Source organism: Stegodyphus dumicola, chromosome X1 (genome assembly GCF_044657685.1).
Source record: "Stegodyphus dumicola isolate Sdum_Otavi_A_Nest chromosome X1, ASM4465768v1".
NCBI classification, from domain to species: Eukaryota; Metazoa; Arthropoda; class Arachnida; order Araneae; family Eresidae; genus Stegodyphus; species Stegodyphus dumicola.
In genome coordinates this window covers 156,315,672-156,341,092 of record NC_140780.1, presented here as the reverse complement: position 1 = coordinate 156,341,092, position 25,421 = coordinate 156,315,672, and the positions used below count along the sequence as shown (strand labels likewise).

Here is a 25,421-nt window from a genome sequence, read left to right as displayed (position 1 = left end):
ATAACAAAAATAATAGCATGAGTATTCTCATCATCACATAAGCAATGCTTTCCTTTCTTATCCACCTCTGATGTTGGTTACGACAGTATGTAGCCAACAATAATGAAATAAACAGTTTAAAAGATAGTAGAAAGCTCAAACATATATAAGCATTTTTTGATAATTATTCCTCTTAATTTAATAAATTAAAATTCTCTTACACAACAATATTTCCACACAGTAAACTGTAGTTTAGCATGAAATATAACAAATTTGGTGAACTTTGGCTACAAATAATTTGTAAAGAAATTATCAAAGGTAAAAGAATGTCATTACTTTCTATTCTGAATTTTCCATGAATATAAATTTAATCAAGATATAAACATTTTTGCAGTGGCTTAGACACTTATGTTATAAAAACACAGCATCACTTGTATTGCATACACATGCACACACACACATATGTGCGTGTGTGCATTTTTTTCTTTATTTCTTCCATAAATTTGGCTTCATTTTCTTTTGTCCATAACCCGAACCATCACCATATTCGGAATCCTGCAATAATTCAGAAGCTGAAGTTTCGTCTGATTGGTGGACCTCTATGTGGAACACAGCTGCATGTGAAACAGTTTCGGCAAAATTTCAAAATATCTTATGCAGCCGTGACATCACTTCCAGTGGAGCTGGTTATTCTAGGAGCCCTCCTGTTTAAACCAATGCTGACGAAATTTCGTTTTTCATAGAAATCCCATATAGTGTTGCACATTGCTAGATGTGATAACATCTTATCTCTAAACATTAGATTCTGTGTATTAAATCACATAGTTATATGTGCACAAGTTAGGAAGACAAAATTTCCTATTAATTCATATATCTCCATTTGCATGTTCAATTTCGTCAAGGGAAAAAATATCATTACTACATATTGTTTCTATTTTATTTGTTCTGCAACAGTCATAAGCAGTAGTCATCAATAATGGTTCTTCAGCATATCAAGATCTTATTTACAGAGTCCACACCGTTTTCTTATACATAAGACCACCCCATCTAAAACCCTCCCCAAAAAAATGTTTCTGAAAGAGAGTACTCACATGTTACACTAAGATGCTTTATGCTAGCAATAAAACACCTGCCTTGAAATTGATTTATCATTCAATACTGGCAGCATGATATCATTAACAGATTGAGCATTTGTGATTAACCTTTTCTACAAGAATGATGAATCCACAAGTATTGCATTGGAAAAGTTTTGTACGGAAAAAGGATGGAGGATGAAAAAACGGCCTATTTCATTGAACGGAATCCTGAATTTAGTGAGATATTTTGAAGAAATGAAGAATTTGGAGGTTCATCCATGACATGGCACATCACCCTTGAGAGCAGACTGTGCCCACATTATAAAAAAGTGTCATAGAAAATTGATAGCCAAAATATTAAAGAGCAGTAGCTGTGCTTGTTAAGCTGAGATAATAAAATGCATTCCAGAATCATCAATCCAACGTATTCTGCAGTGAATCTTCAGAATCTGTATCAAAATACCAGCACTTCACTAGTTTTTACTGGCAGATACAGATAAAAGACAAAACTCATCTGCAAAATGTCAAACTCTCATGGCTACCTGGCCAAGCCACTGTAATCTCATGTGACTGTTTCGTATGGTGTCAGCATGTCTTTCATTCTGGGCCCTTGCCTTTTTAAAAAACTTTTACTGTATTCAGCTGGAAAATCTGTACAAACACTGCAGAATGATATCTTACACTTTTGAGTAAACATGTTGTGCCTGCACTGCAGGACACAAGCATTACCTGCCATCACCTTCATGCAGGATGGTTCTCTACCCCCCCTTGCACATGAAGTCAAGATTTTTCTATTGAAAACCTTCACTGAAAACAAAGTCATCAATCAAGGCAATATGTTTAAATAGCCATTGCAATTAACAGATCCGATCCTGGCAGATTTTTAGTTATAAGGGTACTTACCCATGTAGGACAGCAATGTCGTAACGACGTAGCAATATGTAGTCTTTAAGACACCCAGATGTCTGTGAACATCCACTGTTTTGCAACCGTTGTGTCTTTACAGACGAGGTTTTTGTCGCACAGACATCATTATTGCGTCTTTCGTAGGTGATATTTTGGTTGTGAAAGCATTGTATCATGACGCCTAAATGTTCGCAAAATTCCCCCCCTTCTTGCAACAGTTCTGAAAATGTCGTTATTATGTCCTTGTGTTACGTATTGATTTAAGCAGAAAAATAAGCTTAATAATCAATATATTTTTCTTCTTTTTTAAAAGTTTGTATTCCTTGTATTTATCTAATGTTTAAATATTTTATTTCCTGAAAACCAGAAGATAATATAATTTTTTTCTCTTTAGACTAAATATGCATAATTAATAATAGCCTCAATTATTTTCAGGACTTTAAACTATAGTTTTTTAATTTCTCTTTATAATTAATAATAGTTTTAATTATTTTCAGTACTTTAAACTATAGTTTTTAAATAACTTAAATTCTAAGTTACGATTATTTAAGAATTCATCAATTTTTCCCCTTAAGTGAGAGTAATTATGCGAATGGTTATTATAAATATATAACAGTAATAGTAGGTTTTAAGTAAATAAAACTCAATTAGATATAAATAAAAGTAAAGATACATAGGTGGGTAAAAAAAAGAGCGTTTCTGATAACAGCATTATGACATTGATTTCTGTTAAATCTCAGAGGCATTGAAAACTGCCCGTCATGATAAATTAGGAAGTGGTTCTTAAGGAAACATAATCAGTATTTTCCCTGAAGTCAAGTATAAATTTATTCGCTTTTCACAGTAAAAAATATAACCATTAACTTCTATATGTCCAAGATAAGCAAATGAAAGACAGTATAAAGTAGTTAATAAATGTGATCAAAAATATTCCATACAAAAATACACCTAAATCTAATAACTTCCCATTTTCATATCTAAACAGAAATAATAACCTTACAAACAACATACAAGACAGCACTATTTAAGAAAAAAATCATGCACTAGTAGTGTTTGAAAATATAAATAGCAGTAGGAAGGTAACAGAACTAAAATGTATAATTAATAAAAAAAATATTTTTGTTTTTTAAATAGTAAGCAATTAAATCGCAATAATTATGGATTGCAGTATTTAATAGTAATGCTGATGTTTCTTAACACCATTTCTTTCGATCATATGTAAATGTATTTACCTATTTTTAGTTTCTACATTTTAGAATAGTGCTGGATTACAATGATCACTTGAGGCACTTTTTATAATCAGTAACTTTCCTTTTGATACTGTACAGAAATAATTTAAATAATATAGTATACGACAGTAAGTAAGCTAAGTACGTTAAAGTAAGCTCTTCATTAAATAGCACACGATGAAACATTTTGTTTCTATTTATTATGAATTTCTTTGTTATCACAAGCACATAAAATTAAGCGAAGAATATACTTAAAATATGAATATGCTATACTTAAGACTTACTTAATATACTTAATTAAGTATAATGAATATACTTAAATTTAAAAAAAGAACAAAACCTAATTTCCAACACTCATTTATTGAGATAATCTAATAGACATGCACAATGGCAATATTTAAAAAAAAAAAAAACTTGAATTACACAATGTTTGGAAGAACAGATACCAAATGACAAGTAATAAAACTGCAATTTGCAATCAATAAAAAAAGTTATATTTAGTGTTTTTCAATACTACACAATTAAGTATGGCATAATTATAGATTACAACATTTCATAGTAATGCTAATGTTTCCTTTAACACTATTTTTTCGATTAAATGCGCAAAGTCTGAGCACCAACCCGTATAATGAACACAATCAATTAATATGAATGATATATGCTATAGCACTTAAAACGTTAAAAGAGAATCCGTGTGTCCAAATATTGCACCGCTGGAGCCACTAAAGACTGGAAAACCACAATATAATTTTAATCATTTAAAGTCATAAATCACCAAAACAGAACACTATTTAACTGTGTAGATGATGTTAGCATACTGCAAGCAGATATTTACAAACAAAATAAGCAGAAATTCAGCATTACCACGAAGATTTCTCAATTCAAAATAAACTGCTACCCTTATATTTTTGTACATTGTTCTCTTTCTGTATTGAAGCTATCCAGTATTTAATTCCAATGGTGAAATACAAAACCGTCAACCTCTTAAACGTCACGCCTGAAATAACCTCGGGCACAGCACTGGTATTCTTAAATGTCAAGCCTGAACATTACTTGGGCTATTTTTTTTTTTTTTTTCGAGTGCATCGTATTGTTATACCCGAATATATATCGTGAGAGGTTTATTTCGGCTTCAATTCAACAGATGGCAGGACTTTACTGAAGGTTTCAAAGGATAGAGGTTAAAATTCAAAGTGTGCATCCCCCCTTTTTTTTTATTGCGAGGCAAACTTTCATTTTTAAAATAAAAAAAATTGACAATTTATGCACCCAAATCGTCAAAATAACTTGACAGTTAAAAGGTTAAAAAAACATTCCTGAAAATAAGATGTGTGCCTCTCTGCCTGTTTATTTGTTACATCATCTCTCAGGAACGACTGGGTCCCAGGCTTAACAGAGCATACCGTAGGATTCATCAGCTCCGTGGCTCGCCATTTTGACAACTGGCGTGACATGTAACGCTGATGAACTATGAAAAAGATGCTAAAACAACCACATCTAAAAGCGGTTATATCATGACGTTTCAGCGACGTCGACAAATTGCCAAGATGCAACAGCAAATACTTTGCGTCTTCGCAACACTGTAAAGATGTCGTAAAAGTTACCACTACCACTTTGCAAACTCTCAGACCAGTTGTTTGCAACGTCGTTACAATGTTGCCATGCTACTTGGGTAAAGTCTCAAATACCAGTGCTCTCCAGCCACTTGTGGAACTGCCACATCGACATCAATATGCTATACTCAGCTGTATTAATGGGCATAATGAAACACTTCATAACATAATAGCTTATGCGGGTGATCATGTATAATACCCTTCACTTTACAATAAAAGCACAGTGTCATTCATTGTGATCTGTTTCATTGTCTATTTGTGTTTGCTTTCTATGCATAAACCTTCTCAGTATGATGTGTGGGCCCCTCTTTTGGTTACTTTGGGTTCATTTTTTAAATACATGGAAAAAAATCCAATGCTCCTCTGATCATATTCATACAAACTGTAATTTTTTCAAGTATTATTATTATTATTTTTTTTTTTTTTTTTAAGTTTGCTAGGATTTATGACGAGCACTGTCTATAACTACAATGATTGTGAAAATAACGGTTATATAAGTACTTCTGTGAACACAGTTTATTTTCATGGTAATTACCAGTTTTACATTAAACTAATGTCCATCCAATAGTCATAAAAAATGAATTATGAAAAGTACAACTGGAATAATTTAACTCCATGGGCATTCATAGAATGCATCTTATGAAGCAAATGATACATAAATTTGTTATGAATGAGCTGATATCCAATTTCAGAAATCCCATACTTCAATGCTTTTAAACAGCAGTGACAGTCCCCTGATAATTTTCTTCAAAGAACAATTAAATTTACCTTAGGATTCACTTCTGTCTTGATAGGTGGTTTGTTTTCAGAAGAAATAGGTTATAAAAAGTATATTAAGTGACAATATATCAGACTGCAGACATGTTCATGGATAGTTCAGTCCTTTACTTCCTAAAAACTTTTCAGTCCTATATAGAATCTGAGAAAATTTTACTCACAATGTGAAATATGTATTTAACTTTATGTATTCATGGAATGAAAAATGTTTTAAAAAATAGAAAAGGCTGGCTTTCAGATTTACTAACAACAATGTAAATTTTCTGTTTCATTCACCTAATTATCATTAAAGTAATTATGGTTCTATGGCATTAGAGAATACTATAAAGAAATGCTTAATCTAATAATATAAATGTACCTCATTAACAAGTGTTGTCTGCACTTCTGAACAATGGTTACATGATGCTATAGCTGCAATCAATACTCTTGCTAATGCTGGTGTTTCTTTATCTCCTGCAGTCTGACTGCTATGCAGTAGGTTGTCCAAAATAAAAGCAAGAGCTGTGCAGTCCTTAAATGAAACCACATAAATTAATACATAGTCTTCATTTCACTAAGTATTCACATATTAACAGCACCAAAGCAAATACTGAAATATGGAAAACAAGAAGGTTCTTGTGGAAAATATCAAGTGTTTCAGAAAGGTGATGCCATTTTAAAAACCCCAAACTAATTTTATAATGAAAAACTATGGTTATTGAACTATTTATAATATGATTTTGATATAAAATATATGAATACTTCATGAGATATTTTAAATTTTATGTCCTTTAGCTAACTTCCTTTTGCAGCTTTCAATTTTACACTGAAAAATTCCCAATAAGGATGAAAAGCTTTAAATTTGCAAACATATTTTAAACAATATGAAAATAAAATTTATTTATTGATGTAATTTACTGCTTTAATGATATCATTGCAGATGTAACACAAAATTAAATACAAGTATTAAATGATTAAACATTGGTTAAAGTTACACACAGTTGTCCTCTAGACATTTAGAGCAGAAGACACAATTTAGGTCAAATAAAATTTAACAAGAAAAATTACACACAAATTCATCAGGTATGGGAGATTGAACATGAAAAATTTTATAAAATATTCCAAAAATTAAGGAAATTTAAATAAACTAAAATAAAATTTAAAAACAAATATCCTGAAAATCCCAAAGGGTATAAAAACAGAATTAGGATTTCATTAATTTAATAAATTTCATTTACTACTCGGAAATATTTTCCTAAGGAGATTTTATTAGTAGAAGCTAAAAATAACAAAAAAAGAAAAAGAGAGAGATAGAGAGATTTGTTGATCTACCATAAGACAAAGAAATATGATGAAAAATCAAGAATCTCCTTGTAATAATGGAAGAGTTAGTAGCTATGTAACAATACTTAAAATATTCAATCAAAAAAGCAGAATGAACAAACAAACAAACAATTTATTGCTAAGCACATCTTCTTTAGAACTCTAAGCATTGCATGGAAGAATGCTTTTCATGGAAATTGGAGCATTTCAACAACAGGAGAATGGTAGGGCTTGGTTTTTTTTTAATCTCAGAGTAAATGCTAGATCATTTATGAGCTCCAAAACTTTCATAGGAAAAGGGGTAAATCAAGAGATTTTACAAATGTCAGAAGCATTTTTTAGAAATTAAAATTAGTGGAGAAATTGCACCAGCAATATTTTAACCTTGAAATGAACATTAGGATTTTTATTACAGCACTGAACTCGTATGATCGACTTCCCTTCTATTAACGTACAGGATATGCTCTCTTAGAGTGAATTTTCAAGATTAATTATGAAAGAAAGTTGACTATTCTGCCTTTTTACACAAGAGAATTTCAGTATGTTGATTGGTTTGAAGATATAAAAAATCGTACTGCACGAAATGAAGAAGCCGAAAATTTAAGGGTAAATGGGGATATTAGAAACTAAGATGCCTTTTGTGATAATGAAGGTTAAAAGAAACAATGGTCTGGAATGTTTATATGGTGGGGTATTAATCTTGAGAAACACAGAATTCCATTTAAAATATTAAGAGCTTTCAAGAAGATATCAGTGGTGAAAATACATATAAATGCTAAATGAAGAAAAGTGTAAAGGAAAAGGAAAAAACCCACTATGATACAGATTTAATAATCATAGCATACAGATGTATGGTAGGTATAAATTATTTCAATTTGAGCTCATTCAAGATTAAAATTTCTGGCTAGGCATAAAAGCAAAAATTGTTGACAAATATGCACAAGGCAATCCATTAATTGAAAATTCTGAAAAATCTGCTTTCCTTTTAACATAAAATAAATGTGACAAATCAAGAAAGACTTGCTTTTGCTTGTACAAGACAGATCAAATAAGATATTGTTTCATGATGTGCATTCTTCTGACACACACTGTTGAAAGGATCAAAGCAGCATTCTACAGAAACCTAAATCTTTTAGCCACACATTAAAGTGCACTTTAGTCAAATGGAATACCACTGCATCTTGTTAACAATTTTCTTCCCAATATTCCTACCAGTTTTTGCTAGTCAAACATTCAACAAAAACAGTTTAGACTTTTCATCAGCACAAGCCTTTCCCAGGTTATACCACAAGATGGCTGATATTACAGACCCAAGAATGAAGGCTAAAAGACTATTACATTACCACCTTTTTCATGATTTCAAAATGAACTCAAAAAGATGAGTCTCCACCACCAACTACCGTAACAATCACAGGGTGCACATTTATTTTTGTACTGCACCTCATAATTACTGAATTTAAAGTGGCTGACTAAGAATATGACTTAACATTCCAGACATCTTATTTCAGCTGATTATGACATTATGAAATCCAAGCTTTAGAAGAAAAATATTAGAAGCGCTAAATTTCATGTATCAAACCTTGCGAATAAAATTATTGCAGTGGTGGAAAAGATTTTCAGGTCAGTGGATTGGATTCTGGGAAAACAACTCAAGGACTATTTGCTTACGGGGAGGATTTTTGAACAGAAATTGTCACATATGTACAGTTAACATAAGAAAAGCCATGACACTCCCGCAAAGTGAGCCTGTTTGCTGGGATTTGAACCCAGGTACAAATACTGGTTTTCAATGATTTTAGCACCCAGTCATTATTTTCAAAGATGCTGGACATTGGTGCCTAGAAAGAGAACACTTTGAAATATAATACTATTAATACCTGTAAACCTTTTTTTTTACATTAAATTATTACTTCTCTTAATAAATACTTTTTCTACAAAATGAACTGAGAATAAAAGTACCCAGTATTATATCACTAAGTTTGTTATATATAATGTAAAAATGAAAACAGGTACCTCCGTAACCAATTCAGAAACTCCAACAGGAAAAGAGTAATCCGTAATCATTCTTGCACACTGAGAATATGAACGTACCAATTCAGCAAGTATTCGACATATTCCAGACTTTCTAATTATAGGAATATTTTTCATTGAGCTAGACTCTGATTTACTGTCTTTAGAAGTATCTTTAGTTAATCTGCTACCTTCTCTTGGACTACTGATCGATTCGGTACTATCATTAAATCCATCTACATTTGGAATACTTAATGGTATAACCTGTAAAGAAAATATATATGATTAAATTTGTTATTCAAAACATACTTTTAAGTCAGAATTAATAATAAATCTGTATCAGACCAACGTGTAAAAATACAAAATGAGCATGCAAGAATACTATGTAAATTATTCTCAGTTAAAAAATATATATATATATGCTCTCAAATACTCTACTACATTTTAGTAGCCAATTAAAAAAAATACAAAGCAAAATTTGGAAAATCTTTTGATACAAATTTTCATTAAAAGAGAATAAAATTATGTTACATACTAAACCATCATCATCATCAGTTGGAAGAAGGTCAGTTCCACTAACATCTCTCAGTGGGGATGGCTGATCTGTAGATGGTAAAGTATCAGGATTTGATTCTGGAGAAGCATTTCCTGCAATATAAAAATTTTCAACGATTGAAGAATTTAATTGTTCAAATAACCTTCAGCCCCAAAATATATATAATTATTGAATCCAGAGTTACCAAAATTACATGCTCCTAGAAATATATTTTATTAATTACAATATATGCCAAATGTCTACACAAATTATCAATTAGCTGTTTCTAATGTGAATTATGCTTACTAAAAACATCAGTTTGAGATAATGTTAACAATTCTAACTTCATACCAGCATACTGCTATTTGCATCAAAGAGCTTGCTGTTAACACAGTGTGAAAAACATTTCCTTATATCCTGATACATAACTCCTTTCCTCACAGTTTTCACCATCATTTTAATGATTTTAGTTTTTAAAATTGGAAAGGTAAAATTACACGGTAAAACTGTATTTCTGATTGCAATGGTGAAAAGAACTTAGCTAATGAAAATGTATGATTGCATACATTAATAATAATATTTTACACATTAAAGAAGCAGTTGCATTTCAATACTGTTCACTTTTATATATGGTATATTTCGCAATCAGTCCATAGCTTTTATGTTGCTAACAAATTAAAATACTTTGAGATTTTATGAAAAAAAAAAAATGTGTGATGGAATAAGATATGAGGAATATGCAAAAGAGCGAAATAAGTGAATAAATATGGTACATGATCCAAAAACACTTTTAGAGCATGCAGTTAAAAGTGGAATGCACCAAAAGAATACAGTGTATCTCATACATAACTGTTCTTTTAAAATAATAAGAGGGAAATGCTTAGAAACAATTACCATTTTACTGTAAATCATGTATTAATACATTTTTAATTATATCAATTACAAATATAAGGACAAATTACTATTGTAAACTAACACTTTTGAAGATGTTTAATTAATGATTACAGTTTTAAGATGACTGATAGATAAATGAATCCACTTTCACTGCCATCCCTTCATAGAAATGGCAATCTGCCAGGCCACAAAAATGTCTCCAATAAGCAGAAAAAATGGGAAATACATTATTTATATTTCTATGAGAATTGTGTGCAGGCTGATATAAAATCATATACACAAATATTTACACAAAATTATTAAAATTATTATCTAATTATTAAAATTATTATCTAAGACATCTAAATACCATTGAAATTGACATATACTTCACAACTTGGAAACAAAAGTTACAACCAGTTTTTTCCCTCTCATCCAAGATACAATGGTTTCAATATACATATTTATAAGTATTCCAATTTTTTAATAATATAATAATGAACTAGCAATCAGAGAACTAATCTAAATTTATTATTAAGTTCGGTTTTAATTTACATCAAGAAATAACAGATGATAAAAGAATAATTTTTAAAATATTAAGTAAGCAGCAGATTTATTATCAAACAAAATTACATAAAAAGTACAGTAAAAAAAGTGAGGGATAAAATTAGATGCTGCTGAAATCTGCACATTCTTCATATTCCTATCAAGACTTACATTAATGTGAAAAATTTATATTTTTATCACATTATATGGAGTAATGAACTGAGCTATTGCATTCCTAGAATAGCAGACATGTACAATAATTATACTGATATATCCTATTTTGAAAATGAAGTTCAATATGTATGAAATACCAGAGAAAATAAAAATTTAACCCCTTAACTGCTGCGAGAAGCATACAAGATTCACTCCCCAGTGCCACCGTTTTATTACACAGGCACGCATAGTTATGCGATGTATTAGGGAGAAAATAAGAGCAGGTTCTGCTGTCTAAAAACAGTTCACTTTCACAAAATAAAGAATAAAAGAAAAAAATTGAAAATACAAAATTTAATGTTTAGAGTAAAAGTATAATAAAAAAGATGCAAGCATAATACAATATATGTTTGTTTAATAAAACATATCCCAAAAAATGGAGTTCTGACCAATCTATTTTTAGAGCAGTAAAGTGTAATATCAGGTTTCAGTGTTATACCTTGTAATCAGCATACCTAAAAAACCATGTATTTCTTCTGAATTGGTTGGATGCCACAATTTTGTTCTTGAATTTTCCTTTGCAGAATATTGGCTCATATACTGCTCTGCAAAACGGTTAATTTTCAGTAACAATATGAAGCACAAAGAGTTCATCAAAAAATTATTCAAAAAAGATAAGTGGGTTTGAAAAATCTGTTATATCTTTCTTTATTCGTCGCTGTCCTAAAAATGGAAAGCGTGGAGGTGACATACAATTAAAAAAAATAATTTATTCAAACAGAAACACGAGAGCACTAACCGTGCAATCATTAGTCATCACTGTCAGACATATTTGTAAACACCTACAACAAACAGTAAACGAAAACGTAAGACACAGAATAAAAAAAAAACTGTCTTACTCAAACAGAAACACAAAAAACCGAGCAGTCATTACTTTCACCATTTCTGAGAAACAGCCTCCTCTCTGAAATAGTATCCTCTTCCGCATACTCTGTCAAGGTAATTGTGGTGTTGGATTGCAAAGCTCTGCAAATATTTTTGCTGCTAGCACAGCAAATAATACTACTTCGGAAGGGCATATATATACAAACTTGGAGCATTTAACGCATCACCTGAGAAAGGCATATGTATACACCTGTAGTATAATTACCCATAGTAATTAATAATTTAATTTATAAGTTTTCATATTGAAGTAATTTTTAGAATATTTCTAAGAAAGAACTCATGGGCTTTGCCATATCAGAATAACACAAAATGCTCCTCATTGCTCCTAAACATGCAAAAACTTGGACTTGGCATGGCAATCTGGACGTAAATGGCATTATAAAAAAAAGGTGGTGTCCAAAAAAATATATCTAAACTGTATCCGAAAGGAGATATCTTTATCCATAAGGTATGGCATCTTCTTCCACTTCCTAAAGACAAGACTTCGCTAGGTTGCAGATGAATCTTCAACATTAAATGTGACGAATTTGGAAACATTGTTCGTTTTAAAGCTTGTTTGGTGGCTCAGGGTTATCAACAAATTAAATACGATACTACGAGGAACCTACTCTTCTGTAGTCAACTTTTCAGTAATAAGGCTCTTTTTCTCTCTCCTAGTTGCACACCTTGGATGGGCAAATATACAGTGTGACATAAAAAGTGATCTCTAAGCTCCTTTATCTGAGGAAATTTACATGTTCCAACCTCAGGGTTTTATAGAGCAAGATAAAGAAACTATTGTGTGTCATTTAGATAGGGAATTGTATGATCTGCATCAGAGTGAGCGATTATGGTACTACGAGTTAGATAGAACACTATGTAAACCTGGGGTTTACCAATTTTAATTGGTGTAATTGTGTCTATCGATTTAAAGATTTTGTCATTCCGTTGGTTTATGTTGATGACATTGTTGTGTTCGGGAAAAAAGAAGTTCAGGCTATATTAAAAGTTCTGAGCTCGCATTTTGATTTGAAAATTTTGGGTAGAACAAGAAAGCTCTTTAGAGAATAATTTGAATATGAGAACAATAATGAATTCATCAGCAATTGTATATAGAATATATAGAAGACATAGTTAATCAGTTCAAGTCTTTTAAAATATAAATTACCTTCCCTCCAATAGTTAAAGGTGTGAAATACTCAAAGTCCCAGTACACAAGAAGAAAAGACGGAGATGAATAATTATCCTTATAGAAATGTTTTAGGATGCCTCTCGTTTCTTTGCAATCGTACTCGTCCGGATATAGCCTATGCTGTTAATATATTTTCTCAGTTTCAAAGCAAACCTGGTAAGTTTCACTGGGAAGGATTACTTAAACTTTTAGGATACATTTCAAATACCAGATACTACAAACTTAAACTGGTATGCAAAGAACTGAAGCTCAATATATATTCAAATTTGGATTTTGCTTCAAGCAGAGACAATATGGTGTCTATTGGCAGACAAACAGCTTTTTTGGGAGAATCACCTGTATCTTGGTGTACATTTAAAGAAAGGGAAGTGACTTTGTCAACTATGGAGGCTGGATTTATCTCCATGACTGAATCAGCAAAAGAATTAGTTTGGTTTAAAAACATTTTGGATGAATGCATTCAGTTTAAGATTGCAAGTAACTATGTTTCAAAACCAATATTGTTTGCGGATAACATGGCTGCTATATGTTTTAAAAAACCACCCATTGAAAACTCAAGGACAAAACATATAGATGTAAAACTATTTTTCATTCGTGATCTATTGAACAGGGAAATTTTTGAACTAGCTTTCCATGTTCTCACCAGAAAAAAATCCTTTTAGACAAAGATTTTTTTAAACCTCTATCAATCAATTCTGGAAATATTACTTAAGAAATGGATTATTAAATATTACAGTTAAATCCATTGCTTTAGTAAGCACAAAAATGTAGTTATACATGTTTCATATTTACAGAGTGATTTGTTATTACATGTGCAAAGTTCTGAGAAGGGTAGGTTAATCAAAGATGAATCGGGAGTAGACAGTAATTCAGTGCCAGAAATGCCTTCATATGCATGCAGAGAACATGAGAAATAAAACAGCAATATGTAACTGTAGAATATTTCATTCAGCAAAATGTAACAATTGTAATATTAAGGGGAGTCACAGAAAATGCTCAGTTGTAGTTAACAGATACAAGGTATCTCTCAGATGACATGAGCAGGTACACAGCTATATGCAGCAACACTCTACTTGATGTCTGGGTGAAAAACATGCACAAAACCTTTTATATGACCTCAAAGAACAATACCCTCAGAAAAAATCTTTGATGAGTCAGGCAAACATATTGTGTTTTGTAATATACCCCATCAGGCAGCATTCCTACAGGCACACAGCAACTTGCAAATTACAATTACCAGCTCCATTTGCTAGATGAATATCTGGTTATTTCACATTTGTAAAACTTCTAACCTATCAAAGGCAGTTGTCAAATCATGGTTTTTCTCCAGAGATTTTAGAGTTCCTCCAACATATACACTATCGGGTTAAGACTGTGTTACTGTCTGATCGCAATTCAAATTTTAATTTTGTTACAGAGACTGGCTTTTCAATCTCTTAGATATAAGTTCAGGGAATCTGTTTTCTGATCAAAAATCTCATTCCTAGACATGAAGTTGACTCAGTTTGTAAAGCAAACATATACAGCAAAATGAAATAGCCCACACAGCATTAGAAAATGTCACCTTTAATGAAAGACGGTGTTATGGTATTAGGGAAGGGATTATTAAGTAGCCACATTTTCTTCCACACATTTGATAGAGAATTTATGTCTGCTCACAAGTATTGAGATAAAGTCAATTTTCAAACACATTTTTAAAGGTTTATATGGATCCACCATTGTTACTGATAGAAGCATCTACACTGAGTAAATATGGTTGAATTTTCTTAAATACAGTCAATGCATGAATAAACAGGTTCGCCAAATCTCAATAGCTGAAACAAAACAAACAACAAAACTGGGTTCAGGTGTATGGACACATTCAAATAATCTTAATAACTTGAAATCATTTATGCCTATTAACATGCACATACAGAATTAGAAACATGCAACATTTAGTTCTAAAATTAATATATAATAATCTTACCTTCGTCAGGTAGCTCAAGAGGTTTTGCTGTCAAAGCATTCAGAAGAACATATATTAAATTATTTGCAACTTCAGCATTATATGGATAATCAGGTGCATAAATCTGGGACTTGAGAGGACAAGACTTGAGCATCTGAACTGAATAACTGTTGTTATATCTATCATCCTCATCTTTATTAAAAATTATAAAAAAAAATTAATTTTACTGAAATTCAGATAAAACCTATTTTGATCAAAAAAGTTGGGAAAACATACAACACATCAATTAATTTCTAAAAATATAAAACACAACTTGAAGCACAAATAAAATAACTGCATCAGGGATGATTACGATCCCATTTCAAAAATCCTGAAAAATACCATGCAGTAAAAATAATACAGGGTGATCTTTTTTAAAGTAACAGTGTTCGGAGCGCCCTATAGTGTGATCTAATAGCCGAAATGGCATCAACCTTGGTATTTAGATTAATCAAGACATGGGGAAAAGAATTCCGTGAAAAAAAAATTTAGTTCCAAAAATCGCCGCTAGGGCATTTTGTGGCACTGCTATAGCTTACAATAACGAGAATTAGCATAAAACACGGGTATCAAAGAAAATGCAAATGTTGTGCATTGACAGCGCCAGTAATATCGGCTATAAAAGCAAGTAGTAGACAGCTCCAACAAATAATCTCAGCTGAAGTAAACGAGCTCCAGTGGACATGCCTCTCGCGACACTGGAACGTGTGTTACTGATGAAGCTGTATTACATGAGTCAATGTAATGTATCTGCAGCGCTTCGGGAATTCTGAAGCAGAAATAAATTGCAAAAGGGACTTTTATCCCTGAATGGTCTTAAGAAAATGATTAAGAAGTTCGAGAAAACGGGGTCACTGACCATTCACGTTGGGAGAGGACGTAAACCAGTATCCGAAGATGTAATAACTGATGTGGCAACTGCAATTGTCAAAGGATCGCAGGGAACCATTGCTGGTACTAGCAGCGCTCAGGATGTAGCTTAATAATTGGACATGAACTATTCCACGGTATGGAGAGTTTTGCGGCGCGTTATTGGATTTTACTCCTACAAAATCAGCCACTTGCACGAACTGAAACCGAGTGATTATGATAAGCGAGTGACATTTGCTCTGTCGTTTTTTGCCAGGGTAGAAATTGATGATGTTTTCCCATGGCACATTCTGTGGGAAGATAAGTGCCATTTTTATCTCAATGGGTCCATAAACACACAAAATAGCCGAATTTGGGCTTCTGAGCAGCTGCACACCGTGCACGAAATCCCATTAAGTTCCCAAAAGTCACTGTTTGGTGTGGTTTCATAGATGAATACGTAATTGGGCCATTTTTTTTTTTTTTTTGAGACCATCACTTCAACAGGACCCAAAACGTGCACCATAAATGTAGAAAGGTGCCACGAAATGCTGCAAACGTTTGTTATTCCGCAACTTCAGCAAAGTAACCATCTCCAACAGACAATCTTTATGCAGGATGGTGCTTTGCAAAACATTAGTAATAAGGTAAAGCAGCTGTTGCACCTAAACTTCACTGATGATAGAGTCATAAGTGGCAGTTTTCCAGTTGCATGGCCGCCTCGTTCCTTTGACCTCACGCCATGCGATTTTTGGCTCTGGGGTTATTTGAAATCTCAACTTTATGTTGGCTGAGTATCAATATTGTGTATTTTAAAGGACAACATAACAAAGACATTGCGGAATATTCCTCGTGATAAGTTACATACAGCTGTGGAGAACGTTGGGCACAGAATGCACGCTGTTTTTTTTTTTTTTTTTTTTTTTTTTTTTTTTTTGAGAACAGTCACATAGAATGTGGTCTAATTCCTCACGGGGGAAGTTGATGTAGTAAATAAACATTAATAATTTAACTGTACAATGTCTTGATGTCCCAGTCTAAATACCAAGTTTGGTGTCATTTCGGCTATTAGATCACACTACAGGGCGCTCCAAACACTGTCACTCACCCTGTACATAATTTCAAATAATTCTCAATACTGTTGCAAAATACTTTCATACATACACACACACACACATAATTTCAACCTATTTAATGACTAAAGCATGAAATATAATTCTTTTATTTTATTAAAAAAATATGCTTTGGAAAATGAATTCAAACAGTTGCCCATTTTTTCCGGGGGGGGGGGATTCTCCACATTTTTCTAAAACAACTGTTAAGTTAAACTTCTTTCTGAAGGAGGTACTAGGGAACTACTATATTTTTATTTTTCATTGCTAAAAATTGAAAATTCAGTATGAACACCAAATTTTTTTGATCTCGACAATGGCTTTTCAAATAATCATTAAAGTTTCAGATTAGAGCTCGCAATATACATGCGGCACTGTTAGAAAGAAAATGGTTCATAAAATGGAAAAAGTTTCGTAAGCTGCATTTTACACTGCTGCATTAAACTGCTGCATTTTACAGTTACACAATAAATTATCCCTCAAACTTTTACAAATACACACCACACCCAAAATCTTGATATGTAGTTTTTCGTAATGAAAATAATTAATACTACAGTCTGTACATCATCTAAGCTATAACTGTTCTAGGAAGTCCTATATTCTAACATAATATTACTCATATATTTAAATGAACATTCAGCAGCAGGTTCACAGACACGGGTTAAAACAGATTTCAGTTTTTTCAATACTGAATATTTCAGTTTGCTGTCTTTCTTAAGACTGAATATTTCAGCATAGTTTTTTCTCCCACTACTGTGCATGTCTAACATAAACAGCAAAAATAACTTTTTTATATAAGACAAAATGAGTTTGCTCAGATAAGATGCCTGACCACTCAATGAACTTTATATAGTCTAAAAGTTTTAAATTTATGTAATCGGTTAATACACTTATTTTAAAACATTTTAAATAAGATTTTGATGTCATAGACTTTTTTATCATACAATCTACATGGCAAAGGAAATTTCAGATTTAAGATAGAATAATATGTACATTTTTGCTGCATTGGCATCACAGTCACCACTGCTGCATTCTTTTAAATACTGGTTTGGAAATAATAACATTAAATAGAAATTTGTATTTTCATTATACCACGGGTTCTCATCTGGTGGTACGCTAGGGAAAAATAGGTGGTAGGCAAAGAAGCAAAGCATTTTTAACTATTAAATTAAAAAATTAAAAACCCCAACATACTGATTGAGATTTTCTTTAACACTCATAAATTTATGTCATCTGAGCTTTGTTCAAGAGTGGTGGTGGTGCTTAAGGTTTTCAATTTTTGTTTTTATGGTACACGTTAGTCAAAAGGTTGAGAACAGCTGCATTATACAAATATTTTACAGATAGCCATACATATTATTAAACTCAGAAAAAGTTTTCCCAGAGATAATTACCTCTTTTAGCAACAGGTAAAATTGCCAAACGTAACGTATTTGATGCTACACTAATAAAAATTTCAGGATCCCTACATGCCAAAGGACTTAATACTCTAAAAATATAATTCATTTCTTTGGAGATGAACAAAGATGCTGCTCCAGCTGATGTTGTAGATCTTATAACCTACAAATAGAGAACAAGTACATAGCAATTAGAGATATTACTGCTGGCCATTAAAATTCCTACACCATGATGGAAAGCTAATGGCAGAAATTTATTTATTGTACATGTACAGTATAATGGGAGGAAGACATTAAATTTGCTTCGGTTTCGGGTGCCAAAGCATACAGAGCTGCCATGTATGGCAGCAAAAATGGCTGCAAGCTGGCTGGGCATCAAGTCGAGCTGAGCTTCTATATTTGTTCTACACTCTAACAGCTCTACATTAGACTTCATTTCTCACAGTGACTGGAAAGTAGTGACATGCCAGCTCCAGGCAAACCATGACCAGATGTTCTCAGTGGGGAAGAGATCTGGTGACTGGGGCAACAGATGAACACCCTCAGTATCAAGGAAGGCTAGCATAGTATGGGCAGAATGCATACAGTTATGCATCTTATTAAAAGGTAACGTCACACAGGGTTTGAAAAAAGGCAATGACAGCCGTCCACATTAGCATCTCTGCATACAGAAAGTAATTAGGACATGTAACCAACATCACCCCATACCACTACGGCAGATGCTGGGCTTATATAATGAATGTATGTTGGCAATGCCCACTTTCCTTGGTGACCCCACATATAGATATACATTATGATACAGCATGCAGAACTAAAATTTGACAACGAAAAAAATCACATAGTGCAAGTACTGTGTCCCACGCCATCATTTATCACATCACTGTAGGTGGAACTCTCTCTGCTATAGTGTCAAGGGAAGCCAGAACAATGGTCACTTTGCTAATGGTCTATGGTGCTGCAGACACAGCCTGCACACAAGCCAAGTTCCTGTATCAAATAGCTCTATGATATCACAAGGCCAAAAAACGGCATCTGTCCCTTTGGCATTAGTAGACTGGGGACGCTAGTACGCCACATAGAATTCAGTTTGGCCTTACTGGGCCCATCCATTCTATATTTGCCTTAAAGTCACAGGATCCCAACTGACATTTGGAGCAGTGTTACAGAACATTAAACAGCAGTCAAGACAGTCACAATAACCTATGGTTGAATTATGTATATGCTCTGATAGGAATTTCTTCATACTCGAGGCAGGATACAACATTTACATTAACAACCAAAATTCAAATGTGATTTTCAAATGAGATATGTGATGTGCATTCATCCCATTTATACACAATGCAAATGAAGTTACTCGTACCTACTTTGTGAGCATGTGCAGGAATAAAAATAACTTGCATATCCTAGAATGTAGTACATTTCATGCAAATTTGATGTTTGCTGCATGACACCCTCATGGTGTAGCAATTTTAATGGCCAATGGTGTACATTTTGCTTTAAAGCAAACAGTAGACAGCAATATTTTGATTCTAATGTAAAATGCACACTTGAGATATCCTAAAAAAGTATCATTACAATAGCAAAATATTAAAATTATGAATATATATATAAGTGTTAAAAATACAAACTCTCGTAAATAGACCTTCCCGAGATTTTAGTAATTTTGTTTTTGTGTTTAGAAAAGTATTTCATATAAACTATCTGATACAGAGTGCAACAGATTTAGTGTTGTTAACATCCACTTGTGACAAAATATCAGGGATAAAATTTAAATGAATAACAAGGAACTGCCGTTTAGACGAGTCAAAACAAATTTGAATTAATACTCAATTAAAAAAAAAGTTCAATTTCTAAGAAGAATCACATCAAACTGTCCCAACATGCAAGATTTCCATACTGCTCTCTACACCTCACAAAAACTCCTTACACATTTCCTGTCTAGTTTTACCATCATCTATTTTCTCCAGGTGTGACTGCACTCGTAATATATGCCATCTGCTAGATGTACTTTGCAGCTACTGTAATTTTAAGAGCTGCATGATAAAATACAAGAGAATAAAAAGCAGTAAATTTTAGGAGTAAAAATAGCCAAATACAGTACAAATTCAGAGATCAGGACTCGTCGGAACTTCCGTGATTCTGTATTTGGAATTTTTCTGGTTATTAGATCATCAATTTAAATCTAGTAAGATGGCAGGCCGAAATTACATAATTAAAAATATGAAAGAGCATTTATGATCTAAAAGGTATAAAAATTTTTTTTAAAAAAATCTCAATATTTGTTTACTTTATTAAACATTTCTTTCAATGCAAGTTGTTTAAGTTGCTTAATTTTTTGTGCTAATACTTTTTCTTTAATTCTATGAACAGACATAATTTCTTGCTCAGTTACAAAGTTCCACTGTTCAAGCCCTGTACTTGCAGTGTCGAAAATACTGGCTAACTTGTCAATCAAAATTTTCTAGTTTTCAATAACCTCTCACTCATTTTCTTCACTATCGGTAGTGGTATTTTCTGGATCTGGAATCATAAGATAGATTTCGCCGTCCATTAATTGATTGATGACTTTCATTGTGATGACCATCATTGTAATGAAAACTTCTGTTATATCATCTTCATTTATTACCATTTCTCCACATTTCTTTACAAAATCCATTAACTGGAAAATTTCACCTTTAGTTTGCGATCTCCGGAAACCTTCAAATTCATGGCCATCATTTTCATCGTCCTCACCATGAAATATGGTAACAGGCCATAAATTATGCCAAGGAGTTTTTAATGTATCTGGAGGCACATCCTCCCACGAACTTGTGATGCTCCACACAGCAGATTTTATGCTAAAATATTTCAAAAATTCTTGAATAGTCTTGCCATTGTTCAAGATATTTAACATGCATTTTAGAAATGCTACTTTATATTAGCATTTCAGTGTGCGCACTATTCCGATATGCATAGGCTGTATGACGGATGACAATTTGGAGGAAGAATAATACAAATACATTATCTGAACATCCACTATACATTATTGGCTACGTATCGTAAGATTGGTGACGAAAGATACATTGTTACGCTAAATTTTGTCTTGTTCCTATTGCGTACTGAATTAAGCCTGAACTGAATTAGTTTATTTACTATACCTACATCTATTTCTTGCACATGCTTAAAACTAATCTGAGTCATGAATAAATAATCTCCCACAAATGCTTAAGGCTTTATCTAGGGACAGCGCAAGATATCTGATGGTGCAGTCTCTGCGGGTCCTAAATTCTGTAGAGGGCCTTCTTAAGTCCTACATTTTTCCCACCCCTAAACTCAGTGCTTTCCCTAAATTATAAAAAATTCTAATCCCTTAATTTTGCTGCTTGGTGCATCCTCGAATTCCAAAAATTTTGCCTTCCCTAATTCTGCCGTCCGGTGCAGCCATAGTCTGCCGCTGCATCTGACTTATCATAATTCTGACTTATGTGAATAACATATCAGTTATTCTTAATTAAAATAGTACTAAACGTAATCTTTTGGCCTATGAGTTTCATTACAAAACCTATTTTTTAACATATGTAAAGAAATTTTTGTTAAACTTTTCCTCGTCAACATTCCTTAGCACATTGACCTTAAAACTGTAATCATCGCCAAGCATATGTTACCATACTTTGTTATTCAATTACTAATATAAAAAAACTGTTTAGACATCGCTGCACGAGTCATTACTGAAGCTGTCATGCGGAAATGAAAGCAAAATATAATAAATAATGACTTGCCAGGTCGGCGTCAGAGATAAAAAAATACTAGCAGGTGAATTTTCCGGTTTGAGATGTATGTCAAGCAGATACTCAACTACATAGCCAAATTAATAATCTCACAAATTTATATGTACATAATTGTTTCCTCATAATGAGGTATTTTATTTAGTGCCTAAGTGAAATGAAGAATCAGAATTTTTAAGAGAAAATCTCCATATGTTTTATTATGGAAGAAAAAATCAAATGTGCATGTGTAAAGTTTGTGGCTTTGAGGCTTGGATTTTAGATCGTTTCAGATATTGGACGTCCAGATCTTGGACTTTGTACTGTATTAGCATTCAATCCAGTACATGTATCTGTAGCTCGGCGACTGTAATATACGAGCCAGGATGATTTGAAAGATGCAATATAAGATAATTGGTTAATTCTGAGACTATTAGTACATGAAAGCAGCCCATATTTTTCATTAACTTACTCTTTTTTGATGAAAATTTCTTTTTACTCAAGTTTCTGATTAGAGTAAATTTTCTTAATGCACATGTAATGAATAAATAAAAAAATTATCCTGCACATCAAGAATGGTATTTATTTAGGATCTGAATACAAACAGATTTGGATTAACATGTTAAGTGCTAACTACAAGATAGCTCGTAGGTGGTTTACTTCACTAAGATGTTATCTCGTCTTCACTAAGATGTTATATCTACAAGTTATCTCGTCGCTTCATTACTTGCCATATTTGTACAGCTAAGAGGAAAGTTGTAGTATAACAGTGTAAATATGAATACATGGCCTCAGGAAAAACAACAAAAAAAAATCAGGTTGGTTTAAATGAACTGAAAATAAAATTATACAAAGTTTGTTAAAAAAAAAGTTTATACAAGCAGAATAACATTTTTATGGTTTGCGATAAGTTTTAAAACCATCCTCCATGAAAGTGCTGGCTTCTCTTGGCCAGATTATTTTGGCCATTTCTAATTTGATTATAACAGGGTTTGTACACATTTCCTTACATGAAAATTAAGTACTTTTAAGGACCATCAAAAAAAAATTAAGGACCTATCAGCAAACAAAAAATTGAATAGAATAAAGCAATTATCCATACAACCGACTTCATGCTTGTAATTTCACTTTAAGAAACTAACAGAAGTGTGTATTATGCACTATTATTAAATTCAATTTAATACTTACCATAAAACAATTTTGAAAATTAAACTAACTCCCTACAAGTTATGAAGTAGATAACATTAAATTAGGAACATAATTTCTTGAAAAACATGTATAAGTATATTTTACACTAATAACAGTCACTATTTTAGAGATTTACATGATTATTATTTAACTTATTTGATATTTATTTAAACACAGTCAACTACTATTATAATCACAATGTAAGAATATTTTGCAGATTAAAATAACTGATTTGTAAACATACAATTTATTTCCTTGGTTTTTTGAAAGATACTAGAATAATAAACTGTACAATAAAAGATACAAAACATTTGTGCTTTTTTTTTAAATCTGAAATCTTTTCAGCTATTTTAACATCTAATTTATTTATGTCTATTTCCCTTTCTTAAACTATTCTTCTAAGTTCATTTGCTTTAATAAACAAATCAATGTTCCTGCTGGTCTCAGCCTCATCTGCTAAAGCATCTACTTCTTCATTAACATCTTTAATGACCCTTTGAAGAAATTTTTTCTTCTGCTTCATATAACCAATTTCTTCGTCAATAATATTTCTTTTCCTCTTTGAATTTTCAGATTTAGTTAAAGATTTTTGTTTTTCTAAATACTGCATATATTTAGACCTTGCAGAAGCTGCTGCTGATCTCATTTCTTTATTAATTTCGATATTAAGAACACCTCCAGAAAATTTTATGTAATCAAATACTGTGCGTTGAAAAATGTATGATGAGTCACTTAAATTTTCAATTTCAATTGCTTTATTTACAGAGAAGCCCCTTTCCACAGAGGCCTGTTCGTGTGACAAGATAAGAATACTTGTGACAGTGAATACTTGAATAGTGAAAATATACATTTTTTACTATATATATATATATATATATATATATATATACATAATTTATTTCCTAAACAATATTGATTAATTGATTATATTATCTCCTAAGTTTAATTAAAGTAGAATTATTTTAAAAGAGTGAATCCATACTGGTAGTTATATTTTGAAAGATGTATATAAGATCATACAACATATATATATATAAATATACAGTACAAAGTCCGAGATCCGGACATCCAATATCTGGAGTGATCTAAAATCCAGACCTCAAAGCCAATTTTTTAGGGCTTTTTTGAAGGGAAGGGGTATGCTTTACGCACGCGCATTAGATTTTTTTTCCTCATCATAAAAAAACATGCCAGAAATCTTGATTCTTAATCTCAGTTTCACGCTAAATAAAATATCTCATTATTGAAGAAATAATTATTTTAGCATAAATTTGCGTGATTAGCTGCGAATGCATAGCTGCGTATCTGCTTGGCATAATCTCAAACCGAAACATTTGTTAATTTTACACCAACTAATATTTTATATCCTTGATGCCGAAATCGCGAATCATTATTTATTGTATTTTGCTTTCATCACCGCATGTTTTTCAACGGATGAAAACTTGAGTGATGACTCACGCAGCGACGCCAAATAACAGAGTATTATCCGATTACAGATTTAAGTTTAATGCGCTAAAATGTTGACAAGGGGAGATTTAGCAGAAATTTCTTTCCTTATGCTAAAAATAGATTTTGTTAATGATATTCATAGGACAAACGATTATATTTAGTGCTATTTGAATTAAGAATAACTGATTTGTTATTCACATAAAGCCAGAACCAGCGCCAGAGCTCGCATGGCCGCAATAGGCGGCAGAATTTAGCGAAGTTAAACAGAAGTTTTTCATTGCGATGACAATGCCCAATCATCAATCAATTAACGGAGGGCGAAATCTGTAGTATGGTTCTAAATCCAGAAAATACAGCTACTGATAGTGAAGAAAGTAACAGAGAGGTTACTGAATGAGAAAAAATTTTGATTGACAAGTTATTCGAAATTGTCGACACAGCAATTACAGGACTTGAACAATGGAACTTAATAACTGAACAAGAAATTATATGTCTATAGTATTAGTCTAAAGTATTAGCAGAGAAAACAAATCAAACAACTCACATTGAAAGAAATGCTTAATAAAGTAAACATATAAATATTA

At 32.1% G+C, this 25,421-nt stretch overlaps 1 protein-coding gene across 2 annotated transcripts in view; it reads right to left on the bottom strand.

Moving 5' to 3' along the window:
- HUWE1 (HECT, UBA and WWE domain containing E3 ubiquitin protein ligase 1) overlaps nucleotides 1-25,421 on the bottom strand; it is a 595,188-nt gene that overhangs the window by 303,744 nt on the left and 266,023 nt on the right. For both annotated transcript variants that reach the window (XM_085806998.1, XM_085806999.1), the window contains exons 43-47: nucleotides 18,455-18,620; nucleotides 15,082-15,252; nucleotides 9,428-9,540; nucleotides 8,896-9,156; nucleotides 5,939-6,091 (exon numbers count right to left, since the gene is read on the bottom strand). In XM_085806998.1, coding sequence (XP_085663124.1) covers nucleotides 5,939-6,091; nucleotides 8,896-9,156; nucleotides 9,428-9,540; nucleotides 15,082-15,252; nucleotides 18,455-18,620 — 864 coding nt within the window. The remainder of the gene's footprint in view (nucleotides 1-5,938; nucleotides 6,092-8,895; nucleotides 9,157-9,427; nucleotides 9,541-15,081; nucleotides 15,253-18,454; nucleotides 18,621-25,421) is intronic.